Source organism: Gorilla gorilla, chromosome 16 (genome assembly GCF_029281585.2).
Source record: "Gorilla gorilla gorilla isolate KB3781 chromosome 16, NHGRI_mGorGor1-v2.1_pri, whole genome shotgun sequence".
NCBI classification, from domain to species: domain Eukaryota; kingdom Metazoa; phylum Chordata; class Mammalia; order Primates; family Hominidae; genus Gorilla; species Gorilla gorilla.
Window position 1 is genome coordinate 90,783,588 of NC_073240.2, and position 23,617 is coordinate 90,807,204.

The 23,617-nt window shown below is 42.7% G+C and overlaps 1 protein-coding gene across 3 annotated transcripts in view; it reads left to right on the forward strand.

The window, feature by feature from the left end:
- Window positions 1–2,530: 2,530 nt before the first annotated feature.
- The window catches only part of TICRR (TOPBP1 interacting checkpoint and replication regulator), a 52,189-nt gene continuing 31,102 nt past the window's right edge, over window positions 2,531–23,617 (forward strand). Inside the window, exons 1-7 of one of the 3 annotated variants that reach the window (XM_055363072.2) lie at window positions 2,531–3,302; window positions 9,706–9,985; window positions 11,310–11,551; window positions 12,729–12,963; window positions 19,062–19,191; window positions 21,434–21,573; window positions 22,412–22,630. In XM_055363072.2, coding sequence (XP_055219047.2) covers window positions 2,649–3,302; window positions 9,706–9,985; window positions 11,310–11,551; window positions 12,729–12,963; window positions 19,062–19,191; window positions 21,434–21,573; window positions 22,412–22,630 — 1,900 coding nt within the window. In that variant the 5' untranslated portion in view covers window positions 2,531–2,648. The remainder of the gene's footprint in view (window positions 3,303–9,705; window positions 9,986–11,309; window positions 11,552–12,728; window positions 12,964–19,061; window positions 19,192–21,433; window positions 21,574–22,411; window positions 22,631–23,617) is intronic. The other 2 variants (XM_055363073.2, XM_063698824.1) reach the window with 2 other exon arrangements.

Below are 23,617 nucleotides of genomic sequence, written 5' to 3' on the forward strand. Positions count from 1 at the left end.
GAGTGAAATGAATGATTGGCATAAGGATGAAAGGTGTTATGAGCTGAGCTGTGTCCTCCCAAAAAGATATGTTGAGGTCCTGGCTGGGTGCAGTGGCTCACTTCTGTAATCCCAGCACTTTGGGAGGCCGAGGCAGGCGGATCACGAGGTCGGGAGATCGAGACCATCCTGGCTAACATGGTGAAACCCTGTCTCTACTAAAAATACAAAAAAAAAAAAAAAACAAAAAAACAACAGCCGGGTGTGGTGGCTGGCGCCTGTAGTCCCAGCTACTTGGGAGGCTGAGGCAGGAGAATGGCGGGAACCCAGGAGGTAGAGCTTGCAGTGAGCCAAAATCGCGCCACTGCACTCCAGCCTGGGCGACAGAGTGATACTCCATCTCAAAAAAAAAAAAAAAAAGATATGTGAAGGTCCTCCTATCCTCCAGCATCCCCCAGAATGTGATCTTATTTGAAAACAGGGTCTTGTAGAAGTAAGCAAGTTAAAATAAAGTCATTAGGGTGGGCCCTAATCCAACATGACTGGTGTCCTTATAAAAGGGAAGTTTGGACACAGAGACAGTCATGCACAGAGGGAAGATGACGGGAAGACACACAGGAAGAACACCAAGAATTGCCAGCAAACATCAGAAGCTAGAAGAGTCAAAGGATGATTCTCCCCTAGAGCCATGGGGGCTGGAGGGGAGCAAGTGCATGCCAACACTTTGATTTTGGACATCAAGCCTTCAGAACTGTGAGACAATTTTTGGGTTTGATCCTTTGTTATGGCAGGCAGCCCTAGAAAACTCAACCAAAAGAGACAATTGTTGTACATGAGGCAGTAATTGCTGAGGACTTTGATTGGAGAAGCCAAGGCACATAAAGGAAGTTGTAGCCAAAGCATATAAAGGAAGTTGTTCTGTTACCAGGTGGAAACAGAATTACTTAGCAAGCAGAATTCAATGGTGTGGAGTATTGGATCAATCTCCCTAAACACATATTCAGGTAACCGACCTTCATTTTTTGTCCCCTTCTTCTTTCCAAATACCATATTCCACTGATCCTAGAGGCACATCTCACATCTCTGAAATCAGCCTGTTCACTGGTGTCCAGAGAGAGGAAGTGTAAAAAAGTTTCAAAAAAAATCACATGGAGAGACAATCACAGACAACTTCCGGTACACAATATTATATTAACAGTTTAAAAATATGCATATAAATGCATTTCTATCTATATATAACTTCTATCTATGATTATCTATCTATATATAATTCCTTTTTTTTTTTTTTAGTAGAGACAGGGTTTCACTGTGTTAGCCAGGATGGTCTCGATCTCCTGACCTGGTGATTCGCCCGCCTCAGCCTCCCAAAGTGCTGGGATTACAGGCGTGAGCCACCGTGCCCGGCCTATCTATATATAATTCTATGTATTCTATCTATATAGCGATATATAATTTCTATCTGTAATGCAAATCTACATGTGATTTCTATCTATATATACATGTAGATAGAAAATTTAGGGAATTCACTGCAGGTGCTCCTTGCAGTCCACTTTTAAAACCTAACATTACATAATAAAACACTATTTTAAGAAGCTGCACTAGGCCGGGCTTGGTGGCTCACGCCTGTAATCCCAGCACTTTGGGAGGCCAAGTCGGGTGGATCACAAGGTCAGGAGTTTGAGACCAGCCTGGCCAACATGGTGAAACTCCGTCTTTACTAAAAATACAAAAATTAGTCTGGGGTGGTGGCGTGCGCCTGTAGTCCTAGCTATTCAGGAGGCTGAGGCAGGAGGATCGCTTGAACCCGGGAGGTGGAGGTTGCAGTGAGCCAAGATCGTGTCAATGCACTCCAGCCTAGGAGACAGAGCGAGACTCCGTCTCAAAAAAAAAAAAAAAAAAAAAAGGAGCTGCACGATGCTCCCCTTGGGCGTGTACCATACCTTATTTAACCATTCCCAAACTGTTTCCATTTTTTCTGATGTTAAATAAACTCTAAGATGTACAGACGTCTTTTATCTGGCTCTCCGATTACCTTCTGCAGATAAACTCCTAGAAGTTACTGGGGCAAAGGGAGTGAACCTTTAATTTTTAATAAAATTTTTTACATTACAGAAAAAGCCGTAGTCGTCAGATTCTACTTCCTAGGCGGTCCACAGGGATTTCAACAAGTTCGATTCAAACCATCCCAAATTCCCTCCCGGCACTAAGTTTTCCTCGGTCTTGGGAAACGTGGCCCCGCAGTCCGCACTCACGACTGCGCACAAACGCTGGCCTCTTTCCAATGGCGAAACTTCTCGACACGCCCCCGAGGCACCACCTCTTTAAAATTTAAAACGAAGGCCCAGGCCAATGAATGCTAAGCTTCTCTCGGACCACAGAGACCCGCCCACCGTCACTCCCTCCACCAATCAGACTGAAGTTTTCTCCACTGCTCCTCCAATCATCGCCAAAAATGGAAGTTGCTCTCGTAACTTACGTAAGGCAAGCAGCCAATAGGAGCAAACCTTGGAAACTAGCTCCCCCAATAGCAGCAGTTCCTGGAGAGCGCGGGAGCCTTTCGACCAGGGTCCCAAAGGAAAGCAGTGAGTGGTGCTGGTTCCCTGAAGGAAGGGACTAAGGGACGGTGGCGCGGGCCCGGACCGGGGCCCCGGGGCGGCGGCACGGCCGATATGGCATGCTGTCACAAAGTAATGCTGCTGCTGGACACCGCGGGCGGCGCCGCTCGCCACAGCCGGGTCCGGCGGGCCTCCCTGCGCCTCCTCACCTATCTGAGTTGCCGATTCGGCCTGGCCAGGGTCCACTGGGCCTTCAAGTTCTTTGACTCGCAGGGGGCGCGGAGCCGGCCGTCCCGCGTGTCTGACTTCCGCGAGCTGGGGTCCCGCTCGTGGGAGGACTTTGAGGAGGAGCTGGAGGCCAGGCTCGAGGATCGCGCCCACCTGCCCGGCCCGGCGCCCAGGGCCACCCACACGCACGGCGCCCTGATGGAGACGCTGCTAGACTACCAGTGGGACCGGCCCGAGATCACGTCGCCCACGAAGCCGATCCTGCGGAGCAGCGGGAGGAGACTGCTGGACGTGGAGAGCGAGGCCAAGGAGGCCGAGGCCGCGCTCGGGGGCTTGGTGAACGCCGTCTTCCTCCTGGCCCCCTGTCCGCACTCGCAGAGGGAGCTGCTGCAGTTCGTGTCTGGGTGCGAGGCCCAGGTCCAGCGCCTGCCGCCCACCCCTAAGCAGGTGATGGAGAAGTTGTTGCCCAAGAGAGTCCAGGAAGTCATGGTCGCCCGAAAAATCACCTTCTACTGGGTGGATACCACCGAATGGTCTAAGGTAAGGAAGGTTACTGTCGTCTCAGATGGCGTGCACGGTGCTTTCCTTGCTAACCAGAACTTGGCAGCGTCCTTAGAACAGCCACAGACCCCGAATGGGACTAACATGACTATGCGTCCCTTCGGAAGGAAACAAATAAATAGGGACAGTTTTCACAACAAACTGGGTAGTTCCTCACTACCTGCTGTGTAAGACCTCTCAATTTGGGCCCTACCTGCCTTCCCAGACTTGATTTTCCTACACACTACATCTACTCTAGCATATTGAAGTCCAGTCTAGAAAATCAACAGGTCTGGACTGCTTGTTTTGTGTTATGTGTGTTGTTCAATCTGCCTGGAATGCCAGTTCTCTCTTCCAGGCCAGTCTTAACTTCACTTACCCTTTAAGGCTTCTTCTCCCAGTGACAACTGCTCAGTCCAGCGTCCGAATTGCCATACACATTTTGTGTGGCACTTAACCCTTTCTCCATATGTTTTGATTGTGCACATCTCTCACCCTCCATCTAGTCTAAAAATACCTCAGAGGCAGGCAGCAGGTTTTAACACAGTACCCAGGGGTGTGTGTGTATATGCGTGTGTGTGTATATATATATACACACACACACACACATATATACATTTATTTATATACATATATATATATATTTATTATTATTATTTTTTGAGACAGTGTATGTCGCCCAGGCTGGAATGCAGTGGCTCACTGCAACCTCCACCCCCCGGGTTCAAGCGATTCTCATGCCTCAGCCTCCCAAGTAGCTGAGACTACAGGCCCACGCCACCACGCCTGGCTAATTTTTTTGTATTTTTAGTAGAGACCAGGTTCCATGCTGCCCAGGCTGGTCTCAAACTCCTGGCCTCAGGCAATCCACCTGCCTTGGCCTCCCGAAGTGCCAGGATTATAGGTGTGAGCCACCACGCCCAGCCACCCAGATGTGTATTAAACGTTGCAGGTGTTCGGTCAGTATTTGCTGACTAAATGAGTACATTCTTGCAAACTTAAAGTCTTAAATGGCTAATTTGGATTTTTGTTGAGGCGGTGAGGCCCCCTGCTCCTGTTAAGTGCTAGGATAAGTATATACTTTTGCCTTCATCCTTCTCATTGCACTTCATTTAGTCAACAAATGTTCATTGAGAAGCCAGTAACATCTGAGTGCCTACCACACTGTTTGAGCTGCTGGGGACATGGTAACCAAAGCAGGGAACAGATTAAACAGATAAGCAAGTGACAATTTCAAATCATGCTCTGGAGAAAATAAAATGGGGTGAGAGGATGGGAGTAGAAGGAGGTGGTTATTGTATACAGAGTGGTAGTCAGGGAAGGCCTTTTTTTTTTTTTTTTTTTTTTGAGACAGTCTCTCGCTTTGTCACCCAGGCTGGAGTGCAGTGGCGTGATCTCGGCTCACTGCAACCTCCACCTCCTGGGTTCAAGCAATTCTCCTGCCTCAGCCTCCCAAGTAGCTGGGATTAGAAGCGGGCGCCACCAGGCCTGGCTAATTTTTTTGTATTTTTAGTAGAGATGGAGTTTCACCATGCTGCCCACCCTGGTCTCAAACTCCTGAGCTCAGGCAGTCCGCCAACCTTAGCCTCCCAAAGTGCTAGGATTACAGGCGGGAGCCACCGAGCCCGTCAGGGAAGGCCTTTTTGAGCAGAGAATTGAATGGTGAAGGAGGAGGAACTCAAAGGTAGGTAAAGAACATTCCAGGTGAGGAGACAAGCAGGTGTAAGGATTTCAGCTGGAAATGAACTTAGTTTGTTTCAGAAACGAAAAGGCAAGGAGTGCTGAGACCTAGTAGGCAAGGGGAGCAGTGTGAGAGAAAGTCAGAAAGCAGGAGAGGCCGACCTGTAGGGCCAAGGTCAAAAATGTGGATTTTGTTCTAATTAATTAATGGGAAGGCTTTGGAATGTGGTTTAACCAGGTGAAAGATGCGATTCCACTTAATGGAAATACATGTCACTAACCCAGGAGTGAGTTAAATTGCAAGATTACAGATGGAAAATGAGCAAGCATTTAAATAATAATATGGTATGTTAAAATTTTCAAAGTGCTTTCACATGCGAAGCCCAAAAAAGGCGTGGCAAATGCAAGATAAGGCAGCAGTGGTTTGTCAAGAAAAGGAAGGGACAAAAAGTGTTTAAGGGGATGGTAAACATTTGATGGGGGAAAATGGAATCCTAGATATATTAAAATTTAAGGCAGCCAGTCAAGCCTTAGACACAGTATACAACACATTGCTCAGCTGGAAACAATTGATATCACATCAAAGACTTTCTTCTGGAATTTTATTATGTTAAATACTGGCTAGAAATAAGTTAGATGGGGCTTGATGGATCTTGGAGATTCTTTGTCTCTCTTTTTTTCTCTTTAATCTCCCTCTCTTTTTTTTTTTTGAATAGCATTGAAATAAGTGGGTTGACTGGATCTTTTTAAAGATCCCTTCCAGGTCTGATGTACCGTCGACTGAGCGGATGGGTCTTCTCTGAGGCTTCCCTTCTTACATCTGCTGTATCCCCTAAGAAAATGCCCATCAGATACTCAAGTTTTTCTGGAATTTTCTTCTGCTGAAGATCTATCATTTTCTATTCAAAAACCTGCCCAGCCATGCTGGGCAAAAGGAAGGTTTAGGCTGTGTCCTTGGGGAGTGCTCTGTCCAGGAGCGGGGAGAAGGGAAGAAGAGAAAATCCAGGTCCTGCCTTGGGGAGCGCGCAGTCTGGGAAGTAGAACTGGGAGAAACAGAACCTGCACTTACATTGGAGGCAGAGGGATCCAAGCGCATAAAACAGGATATCATATTTGCAAAGATATAGGACAGAATGGAGGATAAGAGACCTCTGACACATTTTCAACTTTATGCCTTAGATTTATTCAATACATATTTGTTCCATACCTGCCAGGTATGCTAAGGAATCAAATAGATGTGGTCCCTGCCCTCTTGGAGCTTATAGTCTAGTGGACATTTACAGATCCCCAGATTTGAAACTACCACTAGGACATGTCTGTCACTTATCCTATAATATGCATACGAATGAAAAATGTGACCATACTCTATAGTATACTGTTTGTATTTTTGTTTTTGTTTTGTTTGAGACAGAGTCTTGCTCTGTCGCCCAGGCTGGAGTGCAGTGGCGCAATCTCGGCTCACTGCAACCTCCGCCTCCTGGGTTCAAGTGATTCTCCCGCCTCAGCCTACCGAGTAGCTGGGATTACAGGCGCTTGCCACCACGCCTGGCTAATTTTTGTATTTTTAGTAGAGACAGGGTTTCACCATGTTTGCTAGGCTGGTCTCGAACTCCTGACCTCAAGTGATCCACCCACCTTGGCCTCCCAAAGTGCTGTGATTACAGGCTGTTTTTTTTTTAAATCACATGTTTTGCTATGGTTTGAATATTTGTCCCCTCCAAAACTCATGGAGTAATGGGTGTCATGGGAGTGGGATTGGTGGCTTTATAAAAAGAGGAAGAAAGCGTTGAGCTCACTTGCTCAGCCCCTTTGCCATGCTTTGCCCTGTGCTGCCTTGGGACTCTGCAGAGTCCCCACCAGCAAGAAGGTCTTTTGGAAGTGCAGCCCCCTGGCCTTGGACTTCTCAGCCTCCATAACTGTAAGAAATACATTCCTTTTCTTTACAAATTACCCAGTTTCAGCTATTCTGTTGTAAGCAACATTAAACAGACTAAGGCATGCACACATTACCTTTAATAGAAACTTAATGTCCTTTTCAACACTTATTAAAGTTACATTTTCCCACCCACCTCCCGAGACAGAGTTTCACTCTTTTCACCTACGCTGGAGTGCAGTGGTACAATCTGGGCTCAATGCAACCTCCGCCTCCCAGGTTCAAGTGATTCTCCTGCATCAGCCTCCCCGGTAGCTGGGATTACAGGCACCCACCACCACACCCAGCTAATTTTTGTATTTTTGGTAGAGATGGGGTTTCACCAAGTTGGCCAGGCTGGTCTTGAACTCCTGACCTGAGGTGATCCACCTGCCTTGTGGATCAAAGTGAGGGGTGTTGGGATTACAGGCATCAGCCACCACAACCGGCCATAAAGTTACATCTTAACCTTTCATTTTATTAACAGGGTTTTTTTGTTTGTTTTCCTGGCTGGTCTTCTGGCTGAAACAATTTCAACAAAATTTTTGTGTCCATTTGGCAGAAAATCCTAATCAGGATCTATGGCGTCTGAACTAGGTTACCATTCTCTCCATAGCAGTGAACACAGATATAGATACATGGGTGGTAACAGCACATACTAATTAATTGGTTAATCTAATACAGCATTTTCCAGATTGATATTCATGACTGAAAAGCTTAGATAGATTAGAAGATAATGTGCTCCAATACATTGTTTATCTTCATTACATGGGATCTTTTTTTTGTTTGTTTTTAATGCTGATCATAAACCACTCAATTAATCCATCAGAGAATCTATCAAAGTCCATCAGATGGTCATGATCCGAATTTTAAAAGCAGTCTAGGCCAGGCCTAGTGGCTTATACTTGTAACCCCAGCTTTGGAAGGCTGAGACAGGAGGATCTCTTGCACCCAGGAGTTTGAGACCAACCTGGGCAACATGGTGAGACCCCATCTCTACAAAAAATACAAAAGTTAGCCAGGTGTGGTGGCACATGCCTGTACTCCCAGCTACTTAGGAGGCTGGGGCGAGAGGATTGCTTGAGTCCGGAAAGTTAAGGCTGCAGTGAGCCATGTTCATACCACTGCACTCCCGCCTGGGCAACAGAGCAAGATCCTGTCTCAAAAAATAAAAATAAATGAAAGCAGTCTATTCAGAACAGTCCTGGGTTCTTGGACTTGTCTGTCATTGCCTTGCTGGGACCATGGACGATTCCCTGCTTGTCTTTGAACTTGACTACAATGGGAAGTTTGAGAATGACCTAGTTGACTTTCAAGACCCTTCTAGTTCTGATTCCTCACATTCACATAGCAATTTATAATTTATAATTGTTAACCGGCATGATGAGCATATTCTAAGGGGTGTGCTCCTTCATATTCCCATAGTAGCTGAATATTGTTGTTATACTCTGATGCCATGTTAAACATTTTATGTTGGTACTGTTTTATTCACATCCCCCGCCCCACTTCGAGATCCTAGACATGGCACATAGAAGTTACTCAATAGAAGTTTGTTGACAGAAGGTTGACTGAAGAGTCAGCTGTGTGTGAAGGAGTGAAGCAGGGCTTTTACAAAGAAAGCAGGATTAGAGCCAGATACAGAAGCGTAATAACCATTCAGTTGGTGAAGAATGAAGGGGAGGCACAGGAAATAGAAATCAGCAAAAACAGGGAAGCCTTAAAATATGGCATGTTCAGGAAATAGCAAATGGTTCAATATGCCTAGAAGGAATGGGGATGGATGAGGGGTAGAAGATAATGTGTTCCAAAAGGTGGTTTAGGGTTGGCTTGTGAAGGGCTTTGTGATTATGCTGAAGAGTTACTTTATTCTGGAGGCAGTGGGAAGCCTTTCAGAATTTCAGAGAAGTAGCATGACCAGAGAAGTGATTTGGAAGAATACTTAGAGCACCATGGAGGAACGATTAGAGGCAGAGCACAGACTTTACAGGCTATGGTAACAGTTAGGGCAAAAGATGCCACGAGGCCTCGGTTTGTCTGGTCTCTGCACAGGCCTGTGGGTGGGCAAGTCAGAGTGATGGTCACCGTCTGGGGGAGGTGCTCCTGCCTCACTCCCATGACACCTGGCCATTATTGTGTTGTGCTGTATAGGACATAATTATTTTTATTAATAGGCCAGGCACAGTGGCTGATGCCTGTAGTCCTAGAACTTTGGGAGGCTGAGGCAGGCAGATCACTTGAGGTCAGGAGTTTGAGACCAGCCTGGCCAACATGGTGAAACCCCGTCTCTACTAAACATACAACAATTAGGCGGGCATGGTGGCGCATTTCTGTAATCCCAGCTACTTGTGAGGCTGAGGCAAGACAATCGCTTGAACCTGAGAGGTGGAGGTTTCTGTGAGCTGAGATCATGCCACTGCCCTTCAGCCTGGGTGACAGATCAAGACTCTGACTCAAAAAAAAAAAAAAGGTTATTTTTATTAATGTATAATGGTTCTATGTTCCTTCTAACATTTTATGATCTATACCCAGTGATTTGTGTCACTTCTTTCTGTTCCTTGACAAAAAATATAAATGAGGTACTATTTTTACTAAATGAATGCTTTCTCAAAGGCATATAAGGTAGTAATTTGTTCTGGGGCTGCACAGTAGCTTGATGCTGACCATCATTTCTATTTAGCTCAGCAAATACATTGGTTGTGTAATTCGATCCTTTAATATTGGTATCAACTTTACTTTCTCCTGATTTCCTTTACTTTTATTTATGAATGCCTAATTTATAGTAACCTAAGGTTGTTTGTCGTTTTATTTTAGTTGTGGGAATCCCCAGACCACCTTGGATACTGGACTGTTTGTGAACTGCTCCACCACGGAGGTGGCACTGTCTTGCCATCTGAATCTTTCAGCTGGGATTTTGCTCAAGCTGGGGAAATGCTGCTCAGGAGTGAAATAAAGCTGTCAAGTGAACCTCGTCTTTCTCCGTGGATTTCAATGCTGCCAACTGATGCCACTTTAAACCGTTTGCTCTACAATTCTCCTGAGTATGAGGCCTCGTTTCCACGAATGGAAGGAAAGTTATTTCTCCCTGTTGAAGGCAAGCAAATAATATTTTAAGGTTTTTTTTTTTTTTTAATCTCAGTTACATTAATTTCTTCAAAGAAGCTTTTAACTTCTTTGGCATTTCTCACAGCCCAGGCACTCAATGAATGCTTGTCATGAAAGAATTAAAAGACATCAAGGCAAAATCAGAGATACTGTAGGAAAGAGTTGAACTCTAATTCAGTACAACTGCCAGCCTGTGTACAAAAAAACAAGTGAATGATTGATTTTAAAGTTTACCAGCTGTTCCCAAAGAAGGGTAATATTATTCAGGTGCCCAAGCACGTGGGTATACGATTTCATTGCCTCATAGAGGAGATTGATAAATTGAAGACCATAGAGAAACAATGGTCGACTAAAAGAAGAAATAAATTAGTCTACAGAAACCCAGAATGATGCTTGTTACCAGGAAAAGCAAACATGTTGGAATCTTCATTACACTAGTTTCACCATATGATTTGCTATATGGTAAATCTCATTTCTGAATACATTGTATATTCACAGAAATAATACTTTATAGAGATACATCAAACTGTGTTGTACATTATGTGCAGTTTAAGGAATTTTCAAGAGTAGTTTTGTTTATATAATTTCATTACACAGTCTTTAGAATTTAACCTCCTCATAAGATATGATGCACCGTACTTTATGGATTTAAGAAGTGGTGTCTTCTTTCTTATAAGTAGTAAACATTGCTTGAATGCTTATTTCTTTTCTTTTTTTTTTTTTTTTGAGACAAGGTCTTGCTTTGTCACCCAGGCTGGAGTGCAGTGGTATGATCATAGCTCAGATCGCAGCTCACTGCAGCCTCGACTTCCTGGGCTCAAGGGATCCTCCCACCTCAGTCTCCCAAGTAGCTGGGACTACAGGCATGAGCCACCACACCTGGCTCATTTTTGTATTTTTTGTAGAGATTGGGTTTTTCCTTGATGCCCAGGCTGGTCTTCAACTCATGGACCTCAAGTGATCCTCTGGCCTTGGCCTCCCAAAGTGCTGAGATTGCAGGCATGAGCCACCATGCCTGGCCTTCAATACTTATTTCTAAGTCATAATTTCTGAGAAGTTCTGCCCTCACATATTGCCTTTGTAACTCCATTTGTTTATAGCTTTTTCTATAGAGCTAAATGAACTTGCTATGATGACTTGGCAGTAGAGTAAGTGTTGAAGTGTTCAACTAAGTGACAGTATCTCAATTGACAACTTGATTATTTTCTTATTGTTATTAAATCTCTTTTTAGTATCTATTCCTTATATTGGAATTTTAATCTTTTCTTAAAATTTTAATTTGGCATTCTGGACTAATTAATCTTTATTTCTAGCAGGCAAAGAGATTCAAGAAACATGGACAGTCACCCTAGAGCCCTTGGCCATGCATCAGAGACATTTTCAGAAACCAGTCAGAATTTTTCTAAAAGGCTCAGTGGCCCAGTGGTCTCTCCCAACAAGCAGCACTTTGGGCACTGACAGCTGGATGCTAGGAAGTCCAGAGGAGAGCACAGCAACTCAAAGGCTGTTATTTCAGCAGTTGGTAAGCAGGCTGACTGCTGAAGAGTTACACCTGGTAGGTATCCTCCACACGGGAAGTTATTGTCTAACAACACACTGGTAAAGTGAAATAAGTGTGTTTATAAATGCCCTACACAATATAGTCTTAGTAAAACTGATTATGCTTTTGCAAATAATATTGTTGACATTATAGTATCATGACAGCAATGCTTATTAGAGAAGAAATCACTTATAAAATTGCATGTACCAAGAATCCAATTAAGTTAAATTATATTCACATAGGGAAGAAGGCAGTTGGCCAGATGAAGTGCTTATGTTAGGGTAGTAATGTGATGAGTGATTTCTCATTGTTTTTTAAATATTCTGTTACATATTTACTACTTTTATATAAGTATTTAAGAAAAAGCTGCTACACAGTAAAATTAGATGTAATAGTATAATAGTTGTGTGACTATATACAATGTAATATAATTGTCTGTGTAACTCAGCAGTTGGACAGTAGTTACACAAACGTAGAAATGTCTTCTGAAAAGGAACATACACATACCCAGATTTGATTTAACGGTGAGAATTATTTTTAAACTACCAGCAAATTCCTTACCTTACTTTGTCTTTTGCCTTCATACTCTCAGGAGGGGTCTCTATTCTGGTTCCCATTGTAAAATATTCTAGAGAAAAATAGGGTAGTCATTGGACAGATGCTGTTCTGAGAGTTGTGTGCTCTGAGGAAAAGGGCACTGGGTTTGGGAGTCAGTGATCTGGATTAGGTCTCAGCTCTGCTGCCTACCGTATGTTCTGGATAAATCACTCAAGTGGTATTTCTGCCTCATGGTTAAGTACATGGGTTTCAAAGTCACATATGCTTGGCATCTTCTCTTACTAAGTAGGTGGCTTTAACAGGTTACTTCTGCCTCAGCCTCAATCCCTCCTTTATAAAATGGGGATAATAATTATTTTTACCTCAGGGCGATTGTGAGGATTCAGTAAGCACATAGTAAATACCTAGTAAATATTCCTGGTAATGTCAGGTTTTACTTATTTGTAAGTAGAAATACTAGGACTCTGTGATTAATAAATTCCCTTCTACCTCTAATAATTATCAAATCTATCTTTTTCATAGTTTTCACGTTAATAATAATTGGGAAAATGGTTATTCTGTCTTTTAGTACACTACATTCTTCTTTAGGCATATTGACAATAATATTCTCAACTAATTAGAACTTCTCACGTAGGTTGCTGATGTGGACCCTGGTGAAGGCTGGCCCCCCATCACTGGAGTTATTTCCCCACTCTCTGCCAATGCTATGATCCTCACTGTGTTCCGCACCAAGGAGGCTGAATTTCAACGACATGTTCTCCAAACAGCTGTGGCTGACAGCCCCCAGGACACAGCTTCCCTTTTCTCAGATGTTGTGGATAGTATATTGAATCAGACTCATGATTTGCTTGCAGATACTGCTTCTGCTGGTAAGCTCCTAAACCAGTAACTAACAGAGTCTAGGGTGGTTTGCAGTCTTTTCCAGCATCGGGACTTTTTCACTGTGCAGTTAGTAGAACCCCAATATGTTATAACACAGATAAAAGAAAGCTATAATACTTCAGGCAGTTTAAATCATTATTATTTATAGAATTCCTTAAGTACTTCTGAGGAGGCTGCAGGTTCCATGAAACCAGTCTGAAATCGAAGTCATGGTTTTTAATATATTTAAGAAATACTGCATATAAAACTGTAGTGATTCTGTCTACCCTGCATTGCATTGTTACTACTAGCATTGCAACTAAATGCATTGTTACTACTAAATCTACCTAGCATAAATAAGGTTTGTATCATGTTAGTATTACAAAACTTATGTATGCTAGGTAGATTTAAATATACATATACATATATATATATATAAAATCAACCTGATATTTCTTTAATTCATTCATTCAACAGATTTGAGTACCTGCTGTATGTCAGGCACTGTTTGAAGTACTGGGACTATATTAGAGAACAAAATGGACAAAGATGTCTTCCCATGGAGCTGACCATCTAGTCCAGGGAGACAAAACAATAAGTCAGGAAAATTACGGTTTAGTCTAAAGAGACAAAAATTATAGTAGTAAAGCAGAAACAAAGGGGTGTGTTAGGGTAGGGAGGGCTGCAATTTTAAGTAGGGTGGTCAGGGAAGGCCTTGCTGAAAAAATGATATTTGAGCAAAGGCATGAAGGAAGTGATGGCGGGGAGTTGCTGGTAGAGGCGATAGCGAGTGCCAAGGCTCAGAAGGGTGTTAGAGGAATGGCAGGGAAGCCTGTGGCTGCAGTGAAAGGAGCAAGGAGAGAGTAGGAGGGGGTGAGGTCAGAGAGCCAGCAGCAGACCAAACTGGGCAGGGCTTTACAGGCACTGAAAAGACTTTGGCTTTTACTGTGAGTGAGAGAGGAAGCCTTTGGGGGATTTTCTGTAGTGACACCATCTGACTTACGTTTTAACAGCATTACTCTGGCTTCCATATTGAGATTTGACTATAGAGAGGCAAGGATAGAACCAGTCAGAAATATTACAATAATCCAGGCAAGAGATGGTGGGAAATGCAGGGAGTTGGAAGTAGTTGGAGCTCTTGGATATATTTTGAAGGTAAAGCCAACAAAATTTGCTGTTAGATTAAATGTGTAGAGTGAGCTATAGGGAAATTGAAAATGACTCCAGAGACTTTTGGCCTAAGCTACTGGTAGAAAGCAGTTTCTTTCTGAGATAGGGAAGGCTGTGGGAGAACCAGGGGCTGGGGTGGTGAGGACTGGAGGGTTTGTTTTGGGCATGGTAAGTCTGAGTTATTCATTAGACATCCACACATGGTATTGAGTAGGCATCAACTATGCATGTTTGGGTTTGGGAGATTTGTCTGGACTAGAGATGATGGGAGTCATCAGTGATGTTTTAAAGCCATGAGATGGGTTAAGATCACTATGGGGGTGGGCGTAGATGGGAAAGAGAAGGAGACTAAGGACTAACCCCTGCACCCTAATGTTAAGCAGTCTGGGGAATGAGGAGAGAGAAACCAGCAAAGGAGACAAAAGGGGGACAGTCGCTGAGTTAAAGAAAACCCAGATTGTGGTACCTTGGAAGCCAAGTGAAGACAGGAAGTGCTTGGCTGGGTTATTTACTACCGACAGGCCAAGGAAGATGAAGGCTGGGAGCTGACATTCAACTGAGCAATGTGGATGCTCGGGATACCATCACAACGTGATGGTTGTGATACTAGTTTTGGTGGAATTGTGAGGGTAGAAGTGTGAGTGGGAATACGTTCAGGAGGGACTGTGAAAAGAGGAAAACAGCAAGTGCGGACAATTTTTTGGAGTAGTTTTGATCTAAAAGATATTAGAGTAATGAAAACAGTGGCTAGAGAGGGAAGAAGAGTCAAGGTTTTTGGTTTTGATTTTTAGAAATAATAATAGCCTGCTTGCATGTTGATGAGATAATATGGTAAAAATTAATGCAGGGGATGGAGAGAATTGCTGGTTAGAGGGCTTTGAGGAAGTGCAAGTGGAGGGGTTGGTCTTGGGAACAAGCACAGTTCATCTGTGACAACTGGGGGAAGGCAAAAATGTAAGGGCTGGGATGTCGAGGTGAGTGATGTTGGTGTGAGTGTACGGGGTTCTCTTCCGATTGCTTCAGTTTTTTTAGTGAGTTAGGAAGTGATGTCATCAGCTGAAAATGAAGACTTAAGGAGATGCTAGAGGCTGAGGAGAGAGGGGAGGAGGAAGTGGCTCTTGAGAGGGTGAAGATAGCAGGAAGGTGGAGGAAGGTTGCCGGGATAGTCGTGAAGGTAAAGTGAGATCCCTTTGTGGGCTTGCCTGCCTCCAGCCACATTCACCAGCTGGCACAGCTGCAGAGTAGGCAGGGAGCTGGATTAACCAGGGTTGGGATTTTCCCAAATGAGGGTGGTAAAGCTAGAGAGGGGTCAGGGATTCAAAAGTGTGAACAGGAAGAGATTACAGGATTTGTCCATGGAACGAGGCAGGGTAAGGAGGGAAGTAAGGACAACGGAAGGACAGGCGATCAGATCAGTGGGTTATAGGGGTCTCAGGATTTCTGGAGCCAATGTGCTCAAAGGAGAGAGCTAAAAAATAGGTGGAGGTGGTCAGAGTGGGGTGCTTGAGATCATAGAGGGTGGTGACCGGGGGAGAGAGTGACTGAAGGAGGGCAACACACCGGGGCACCAGAGGTGAGGAATTCAAGGGGACAAAGGCCAGAGTGTTGGTAGCATCAAATGTGTGTATGGAAGTTATCCAGAGTTAAGACTGAGTAGTACTGGAGAGACTGACGGTGGTGAGTCGGGAGCTAACAGTCTTTGAGGAGTAAGGGGGAATGATCCAGGCTTGTTAGATGACTATGAGCGTGTAGGCTTTGATGTGAGACACAAAGCTGGATTTTTGTTGTTATTTTCAGCAGGTAGAGGGAAAAATGATGTGGAAGAGGCAAGGAGGATACCAGCCCACCTCAGGGCCAAGTGGAAAAAGAGCATGGTAGGGGAGCAGCAAGCTCTCTCCAACGCTGCAGGGGAAGCAGTGTGTTCAGGGCAGGAGGAGATGGAATTGAGGACATAGGGGATTTTGCTGATGAGGGTCAGTGAGTTCCAGAGGGCAGGGTGGGAGGATTTTACGTGTGGAAGGGCTAGGCTGTGGTGACAGGATGGGAGACGGAAGGAGCAGTGAGGAGATTCCAGTGGGCAGACTGGAGTGACCTGGGGGTCTAGGGCTTCGCCTGACGGGGAAAAGCAGCTATGAAGGGGAACATGAGATTGATTCCTGGTGGTTTCAACGCAGCTAATGGTGCTGAACCTGTGAGTTAGGGGGGTAAGAAGGGTGGGTGTTTGGCCCACCCCCACTCCTGCCCGTGTCGGCGTGGAGACTAGAAGGAGGGCATCTAACTCCAAGGGCCTAGGGCTCCCTCCAAAGCCCTGCCCAGGAGGCCAGTGGAGGGTGGCCTTGTTTTTAGCATGGGGCTCCTGCTTGACATTTGCTGGAAGAGGTGCAGGTAACTCTGAGGGGCACTCTTTCCATGCAGAGGGAGGCTTGAGACTTGGAGGCCTGAGGCAGGTATTTTTGGCCTTTCTCCCCTAATCCAGCATACAACGACTTGAGAAGAAATCATGTCATGTTTATTCTCATAGACCTTTACTGCCCTTGTCTGAATTTTGTAATATAACAGCAAATGCAATTATAGGCATTTATGCTGTCCTGTGATGTGAAGTTTCTTTTGCTTGTTTATAAAATTCTACAAAATCTTACACTAAAAATAATAGCTTTGGGAAAACTACAGTTGGGGCAGACTTCTCAAAATCTTTGGTAGTGATAAAAACTAAGACAATCCTGGGTGTGGGGACACATGCCTGTAATCCCAGCTCCTCAGGATGCTGAGGCAGGAAGATGGCTTGAGCCCAGGAGTCCAAGACCAACATAGCAAGACCCTGTCTTAATTAAAAACAAAAAAAAAAAGTGCAATCCTAATAAAAATTCTAGTTTGATTAAAAGACACATTAAATCCATAATAAGTAAACTTCGTAATAAATATACCTTATCCTTTAAAAGAAAGGTGAAGATGGCATGATGGAAGGGTTGAGGCTGTGGTATTATGGAGACGGGCCAATGACAAAGACAGGGAACTACATCATAAGCACTTTCAAGAAAGTGCACGTGGCCAAACAGCCAAGGAGAAGAATACGGGTTGAAAGGACGTAGTGTACAGTACTGCTCCTCTGGCTTGTTGTATTTAGTTATGTTTGTGCACTTTGAATTCAGCTGCTGCTACTTGGTGGTATAAAATATTAGCACATTAAGAATGATCACATAACCAAAGCAATGTAATATTTTTTACTACTGTCACTACCTTACTTACCAATTGTGTGTAGGCTATTTGTAGAAAATTTTGTATGGTAGAACAGACTGTATCTTGACTATTTATATAGTCTTGGAAGCAGCTCAGAAAACTGTATTTTGGAATCTCGTAAAGGAAGAACTGCAGTATTTTACCAGTACTCTCTGCTGTAGCATGGCCCACGGTTTCTTCCAGGTTATAAATCAGTGTGCCGGCTTATTGTCCAGTCTCCCCACCATGCTCCATCTGGGTGAGGTCCTATTCATGCATTAGTACCTAGCCCAAATACTGCATTCTCCGTGAGACCTTCCTTGCCCGTCTAGACGGAGTTAGCATGTGCTAACATTTATACGTATCTCCATGACTTCACAAGAGTGGATCTACTCTTCCTAGACTGGGAGCTCCTTTCGAAGTAGGCATTGTATTTATCTCTGAATTCTCTCACTGATAGAAAGCCTAGAACTTGGTTGTCTCAATAAGTTTGAATACATTTTAAATATTTGGGTTTTTTTCCCCAAGACTTCATTAATGTCTAACACTTCATTTGTCTGGGGTCTTAGATGGATCTCTCAGAATTACAGAGTTCACTGAAATTTCTGTTACTGTTCCCCCAACCGCCTCCTCCATCAGGCTTATTTTAAGAGAGCCTTCTACCCTTACACTCCCCAATACAGAGCCACATCTTCTTATTTCCAATTTACCTACTCAGTACAGCAGAATGGTGATATTCTGCAGTTTTGTTACTGTATATTTATTCTTGCACAAAGCCAATTTGTGTGTGTGTGTGTGTGTGTGTGTGTGTGTGAGATGGAGTCTCGCTCTTGTCACCCAGGCTGGAGTGCAGTGGCGTGATCTCGGCTCACTGCAACCTCAGCCTCCCGGGTTCAATCTTCTCCTGCCTGAGCTTCCCGAATAGCTAGGAATACAGGCACCTGCCATCACGCCCAGCTAATTTTTGTACTTTTAGTAGAGACGGGGTTTTGCCATGTTGGCCAGGCTGGTCTCACACTCCTGACCTCAGGTGATCTACCCACCTCGGCCTCCCAAAATGCTGGGATTACAGGCGTGAGCCACCGTACCCAACCATACAAAGCCATTTTTAAGAACAGGACCAGGTGCGGTGGCTCACACCTTTAATTCCAGCACTTTGGGAGGCCAAGGCAGGCGGATCACCTGAAGTCAGGAGTTCGAGACCAGCCTGACCAACATGGAGAAACCCCATCTTTACTAAAAATACAAAATTAGCTGGGTGTGGTGGCACGCGTCTGTAATCCCAGCTACTCAGGAGGCTGAGGAAGGAAAATTGCTTGAACCCGGGAGGTGGAGGTTGCGGCTCATGAGCCGAGATCGTGCTGTTGCACTCCAGCCTGGGCAAGAAGAGCGAAACTCTGTCTCAAAAAAATAAATAAATAAAAAGAAGAACAATATATATTTTTAACCTGTTTAGAGGAACATTTCAGAAATGAGAGGATTTATAGCCAGTAATAAGAACAAAAGACTTTAAATTGTGTCTGTATGTTTTTCAGTAGCATTTTTTATTTACCACATAGGCCTGTAGCAGTTTGTGGTGCCGGAGAACAAATGTTAACCATGCACTTTGTATGTCCTTTGGAGGGATGCAGTCAGTCCAGGGGAGGAGCAAGTGCTTAGAATTCTCTGCTTTGGTTCTCATGCTGTTTCCTCTCCTGCCTCTGTTCCTTTGCTCCAATAGCTTCTCCTGTTCCAGAGTGGGCCCAGCAGGAGCTTGGCCACACCACTCCCTGGAGTCCAGCTGTTGTGGAAAAGTGGTTTCCTTTCTGTAACATCAGTGGTGCCAGTTCCGATTTGATGGAGTCATTTGGGTAAAACGTTTTTATATCTCTGAGTATTGATTATTAAAATCAACGTTCAGTTATCTGCATTTTTTTCTTAACAGACCACATTCTCTGAGTATAGTCTAATAATATTAAAAACTAGTTACAAAAATAAAATACTCTCATACTTAATATATATTGTGAGAGTATGTTAGCTAGATAATATGTTAACAATATATAATATATACCTGCCAAAAATTCTTTAAAATTTACCAAAGTAATTCGTCAAGTTAAATATAAATAAATACTCCCTTAAAGTGAGAAAATATTTATAACTAAGTATCAATGCAAATAGAAAACAGCAAACTTGAATAATGCAGCTGAATTTATACTTAAAGTATTTGCAGACCGTTTTTGTAAGGAAAAAAGTTAACAACCCATTACTAAGAATCCAACATGGGAAGTAAATAAGAAAGTAACCTCCACCCTACAAAAGATAACAACAGAAATAAATTAAATAGAAAACAAATAAATGTAAGTGATCAAGAGAAACAAAAGATGGTTCTTTGAAAAGCCAAATAAAATAATCTATAGCAAGATCAAGCAATTAAAAGACAAACAATATTAGAAATGTAAACGATATGGCAGAAATTGAAACTATTATTAAGAGGTATGGTTGACGTTTATTTTCTCCACACATATATCCATTCAGTTGTTCCAACACCATTTGCTAAGAGACTATCTTTTCCCACAAATTACTGTGGTACCTTGTCAAAAATCAACTGACCACCTTTGTGCAGATTGATTTCTAGACAGAATACAGTCCAGAAACTATGTTAATACCACATTATCTTCAATATTGCATTATAGCAATACCATATACTGTAGCTTTATAGCACCAGTCACTAAATCAGGTAGTGTAAGTCCTCTAAACTTTGGTTTTGTTTTTTTAAAATTTTTTTGGTTGTTTTAGATACTTCGCATTTTCATATAAACTTCAGAACCAGCTTGTCAGTTTCCACGCACACAAACATCTGTTGAAACTCTAGGAGTGCATTGAATCATAGATAAATTTGGGAAGAACTGACATCTTAACAATCTTGAGTCATCCGATCCATGAACATGGTGCAGCTATCCATTTATTTAGGTCTCTCTTTAATCTCCCTCAGTGTTTTGTAGTTTTTAATGTACAAATGTGGCCCATGTTATTTTTTAAAATTATCTCTAAGTATTTTTATGAGATGTAAATATTGAAGAGTTTGAAGATAGTATGATTGTCTTTATAGAAAATCCAGGCCCGGCATGGTGGCTCATACCCGTAACCCCGGTACTTTGGGAAGCCAAGCCAGTGAATCACTTGAGGCCTGGGGTTCAAGACCAGCCTGACCAACATGGTGAAACCCCGTCTCTACTAAAAATACAAAAAAATTAGCCCGGCGTGGTGGCACATGTCTGCAGTCCCAGCTACTTGGGAGGCTGAGGCACAAGATTCACTTGAATCCAGGACGTGGAGGTTGCAGCAAGCCAAGATGGAGCCACTGCACTCCAGGATGGGTGACAGAGCACCAGCACACTTAGGGAGGATTAATCTGCTTCATATTGGCTATATGAATGAAGCTGATAGACCCAACACATGTTCCACCCTGTGATATCTGTTCAACTAATGTCACCGTAACTTCCTTGCACTTTTTAATCAGTTATATCAGATAATGGAAAATATTAAAATACAAATAACACATTTTGAATGTTGTGCCATTTTCATAATTTCCTTAATGACAGATATTTAGCTCTAGGTGGAAAAGGATTTAATAACTAATCACCCCTCCTGCCTGCCCTACTTCCTCCTCTTCTCATCAATCCCAAATTAGTTTATTACAATGTGAAAGAATTATTCGAAGTCATTGCAATACTTACTACAATGTGTTAACATCATTTTGTACTTTGATATATGGAAACTGAGTAAAAAATAACTATGGAAGCTTGAAGTGAAATAGTTGCCATAATTAGACTTGCATCCTAATTCATGAAGAATCCTATTAATAAAAGTCAATGTTATATGTAATGGTTAATGGTTTTGTGAACAAGACAGCTTTGGTTCCTGCATTCGTTCAAATCGAAAATGAGAGGAGGGACATTTTCTCTCCTAAGAAAATATATTTTTGAAGGCATCTTGTGGGGACATCTTTTGGTTAGCTTTTTAGAGGGTAGTGGGTATTTTGGTGTTGTTTATTTCTAAAGCATTTTGCAAAATTAGAATTTTGGTTTTATTCTAGACATCTTGACTTCACAGGTTACTACAGGCTGCCTCAGCTAATAAGGAAGAGTCTTCCAAAACTGAAGGCGAATTAGTACATTGCCTTGCCGAGCTCTACCAGAGAAAATCTCGTGAAGAATCCACTGTAGCTCAGCAAGAAGACAGCAAAAAGAAACGTATGTACCTAGAAAGGCTGTTTCTTAAGGCATTCTTTTTTGAGACTGTATGTTTTAAAAGATGGGCATTTCCTGAAATGAGGTTGAAATGGTAACTAAATAAAGAAGGGCAAATTTTTATATTTAAATTTTAAGATAATTACATTAGTTCAATAGTGATTTTTAAAAAATCACCCAGTCTTATCTGTCTAATGAATAAGCCATCTTCATTTTTAATTATGATAGAAATTCAAATACAACTTTGTGTTCTGCTTATTAGTATTTTTTCTTTTGCTACCTTGCCTTTTTAGATATTATTCCACCTCATTGCTTAACTAAATTTACAAAATTCTCATGTTGTTGAACATTTAGATTACTTTCAGTTTTCATCATTATAAATAATACTGTAGTATACATTATGCATATAATTTGTTTTTTAAGTAATTACCTTAGCAGAAGTTTCCAGGAACCAGTTACTGTGTCAGGGTATGAAAACTGGCTCTTTATGTAGATTGCTAAATTGTCATTCAGAAATTTTCATCACCATTTTTGGTGGCCATTGGGTAACACCAAAATAAGTCTGTTTGGCATTTGCCTTATGGGAAAACCATCCATTGAGATGTTTAGTTCCAATCCAATCATATTGAGATGTTTAGTTCCTAAACTTCGGTTAAAAGAAAGGTTCTCTTTCTACCCTGTGTGTGGGCAGAAAGAGATGCAAGAACTTCCTAATTCAAATCATTCTGGAGGGATATGCTTCATTTTGATATTCTTTCACAGTAATCTGAATTAAAGTAGTTCTTGATTCCACAGAAGTGGAAGGCAATTTACTTTCCCTCCGCTGATGTTGTTTTGGTAGGAGGGGTCCCTCGTACTCCAGTGAGACAGAAGATGAATACCATGTGCCGTTCCTTAAAGATGTTGAATGTTGCAAGGCTGAATGTGAAGGCCCAGAAGTTACATCCAGATGGCAGTCCGGATGTGGCTGGGGAGAAAGGAATCCAAAAGATACCTAGTGGGAGAACAGTGGATAAATTGGAAGACAGAGGAAGAACACTAAGAAGTTCTAAACCTAAAGGTATTCCTCTTAGTCTATAATTTACTCTTTTATACCCCTCTTTTTTAAAAATAAAATTTAATCATACCCTTAGTTTATTGACTATCTGCTACATGCCCAAAAAGGTGTTATGGTGAATACAGTAAATAATAAGATAATGTCCTATTCTTAGATTTATGATCTAGCTATAAAGATAAGGGAGGCGGAGGTTGTGGTGAGCCGAGATTGCACCACTGCACTCCAGCCTGGGAGACAGAGAGAGACTCTGTCTCAAAAGAAAAAGAAAAAAAGAAAGAAAATTCTGAAGTGTAAATTTTATGCTGCTTTACAGATTTTTTTTTTTCCTGTGGAATGTGAGAGCCATAGATGATAATCAGTTTGAATGGGACAGAACACCTTTAGTGGGCTAGTAAAGGTGTGTGAAATGTGCTTGATACATGCAAGGGAAGGCTGAAACAACAGTACTGAAGACAGTGTGGCAGGAACATAATTTCTGGACTAGATTCTGTCTAGAAGTAGACCTGCACAATAGTGGGCAAATGATTTTTGACAAAGATGCCCCAGTAATTCCGTGAGAAAGACATAATCTTTTCAATAAATGATGCTGGAACAACTAGATACCTTTATGGAAAGAAAATTAGACCTTACTTTTAATAGTATTTTGTATTCCTGCTATTTTTAATATTTATGCCTTCTATCCCTCTCTCTTTAATTGCTCAATCTTGCTGTAGAGTTTTCTGTTTTATTTCTCTTTTCTTTTTTTGTTGTTTTTTGAGACTGAGTTTTGCTCTTTTTGCCCAGGCTGGAGTGCAATGGCATGATCTTGGCTCACTGCAACCTCTGCCTCCCAGATTCAAGCGATTCTCCTGTCTCAGCCTCCTGAGTAGCTGGGATTACAGGCGCATGCCACCACACCCGGCTAATTTTTGTATTTTTAGTAGAGACGGGGTTTTATCATATTGGTCAGGCTGGTTTCGAACTCCTAACCTCAGGTGATCACCCTGCTTC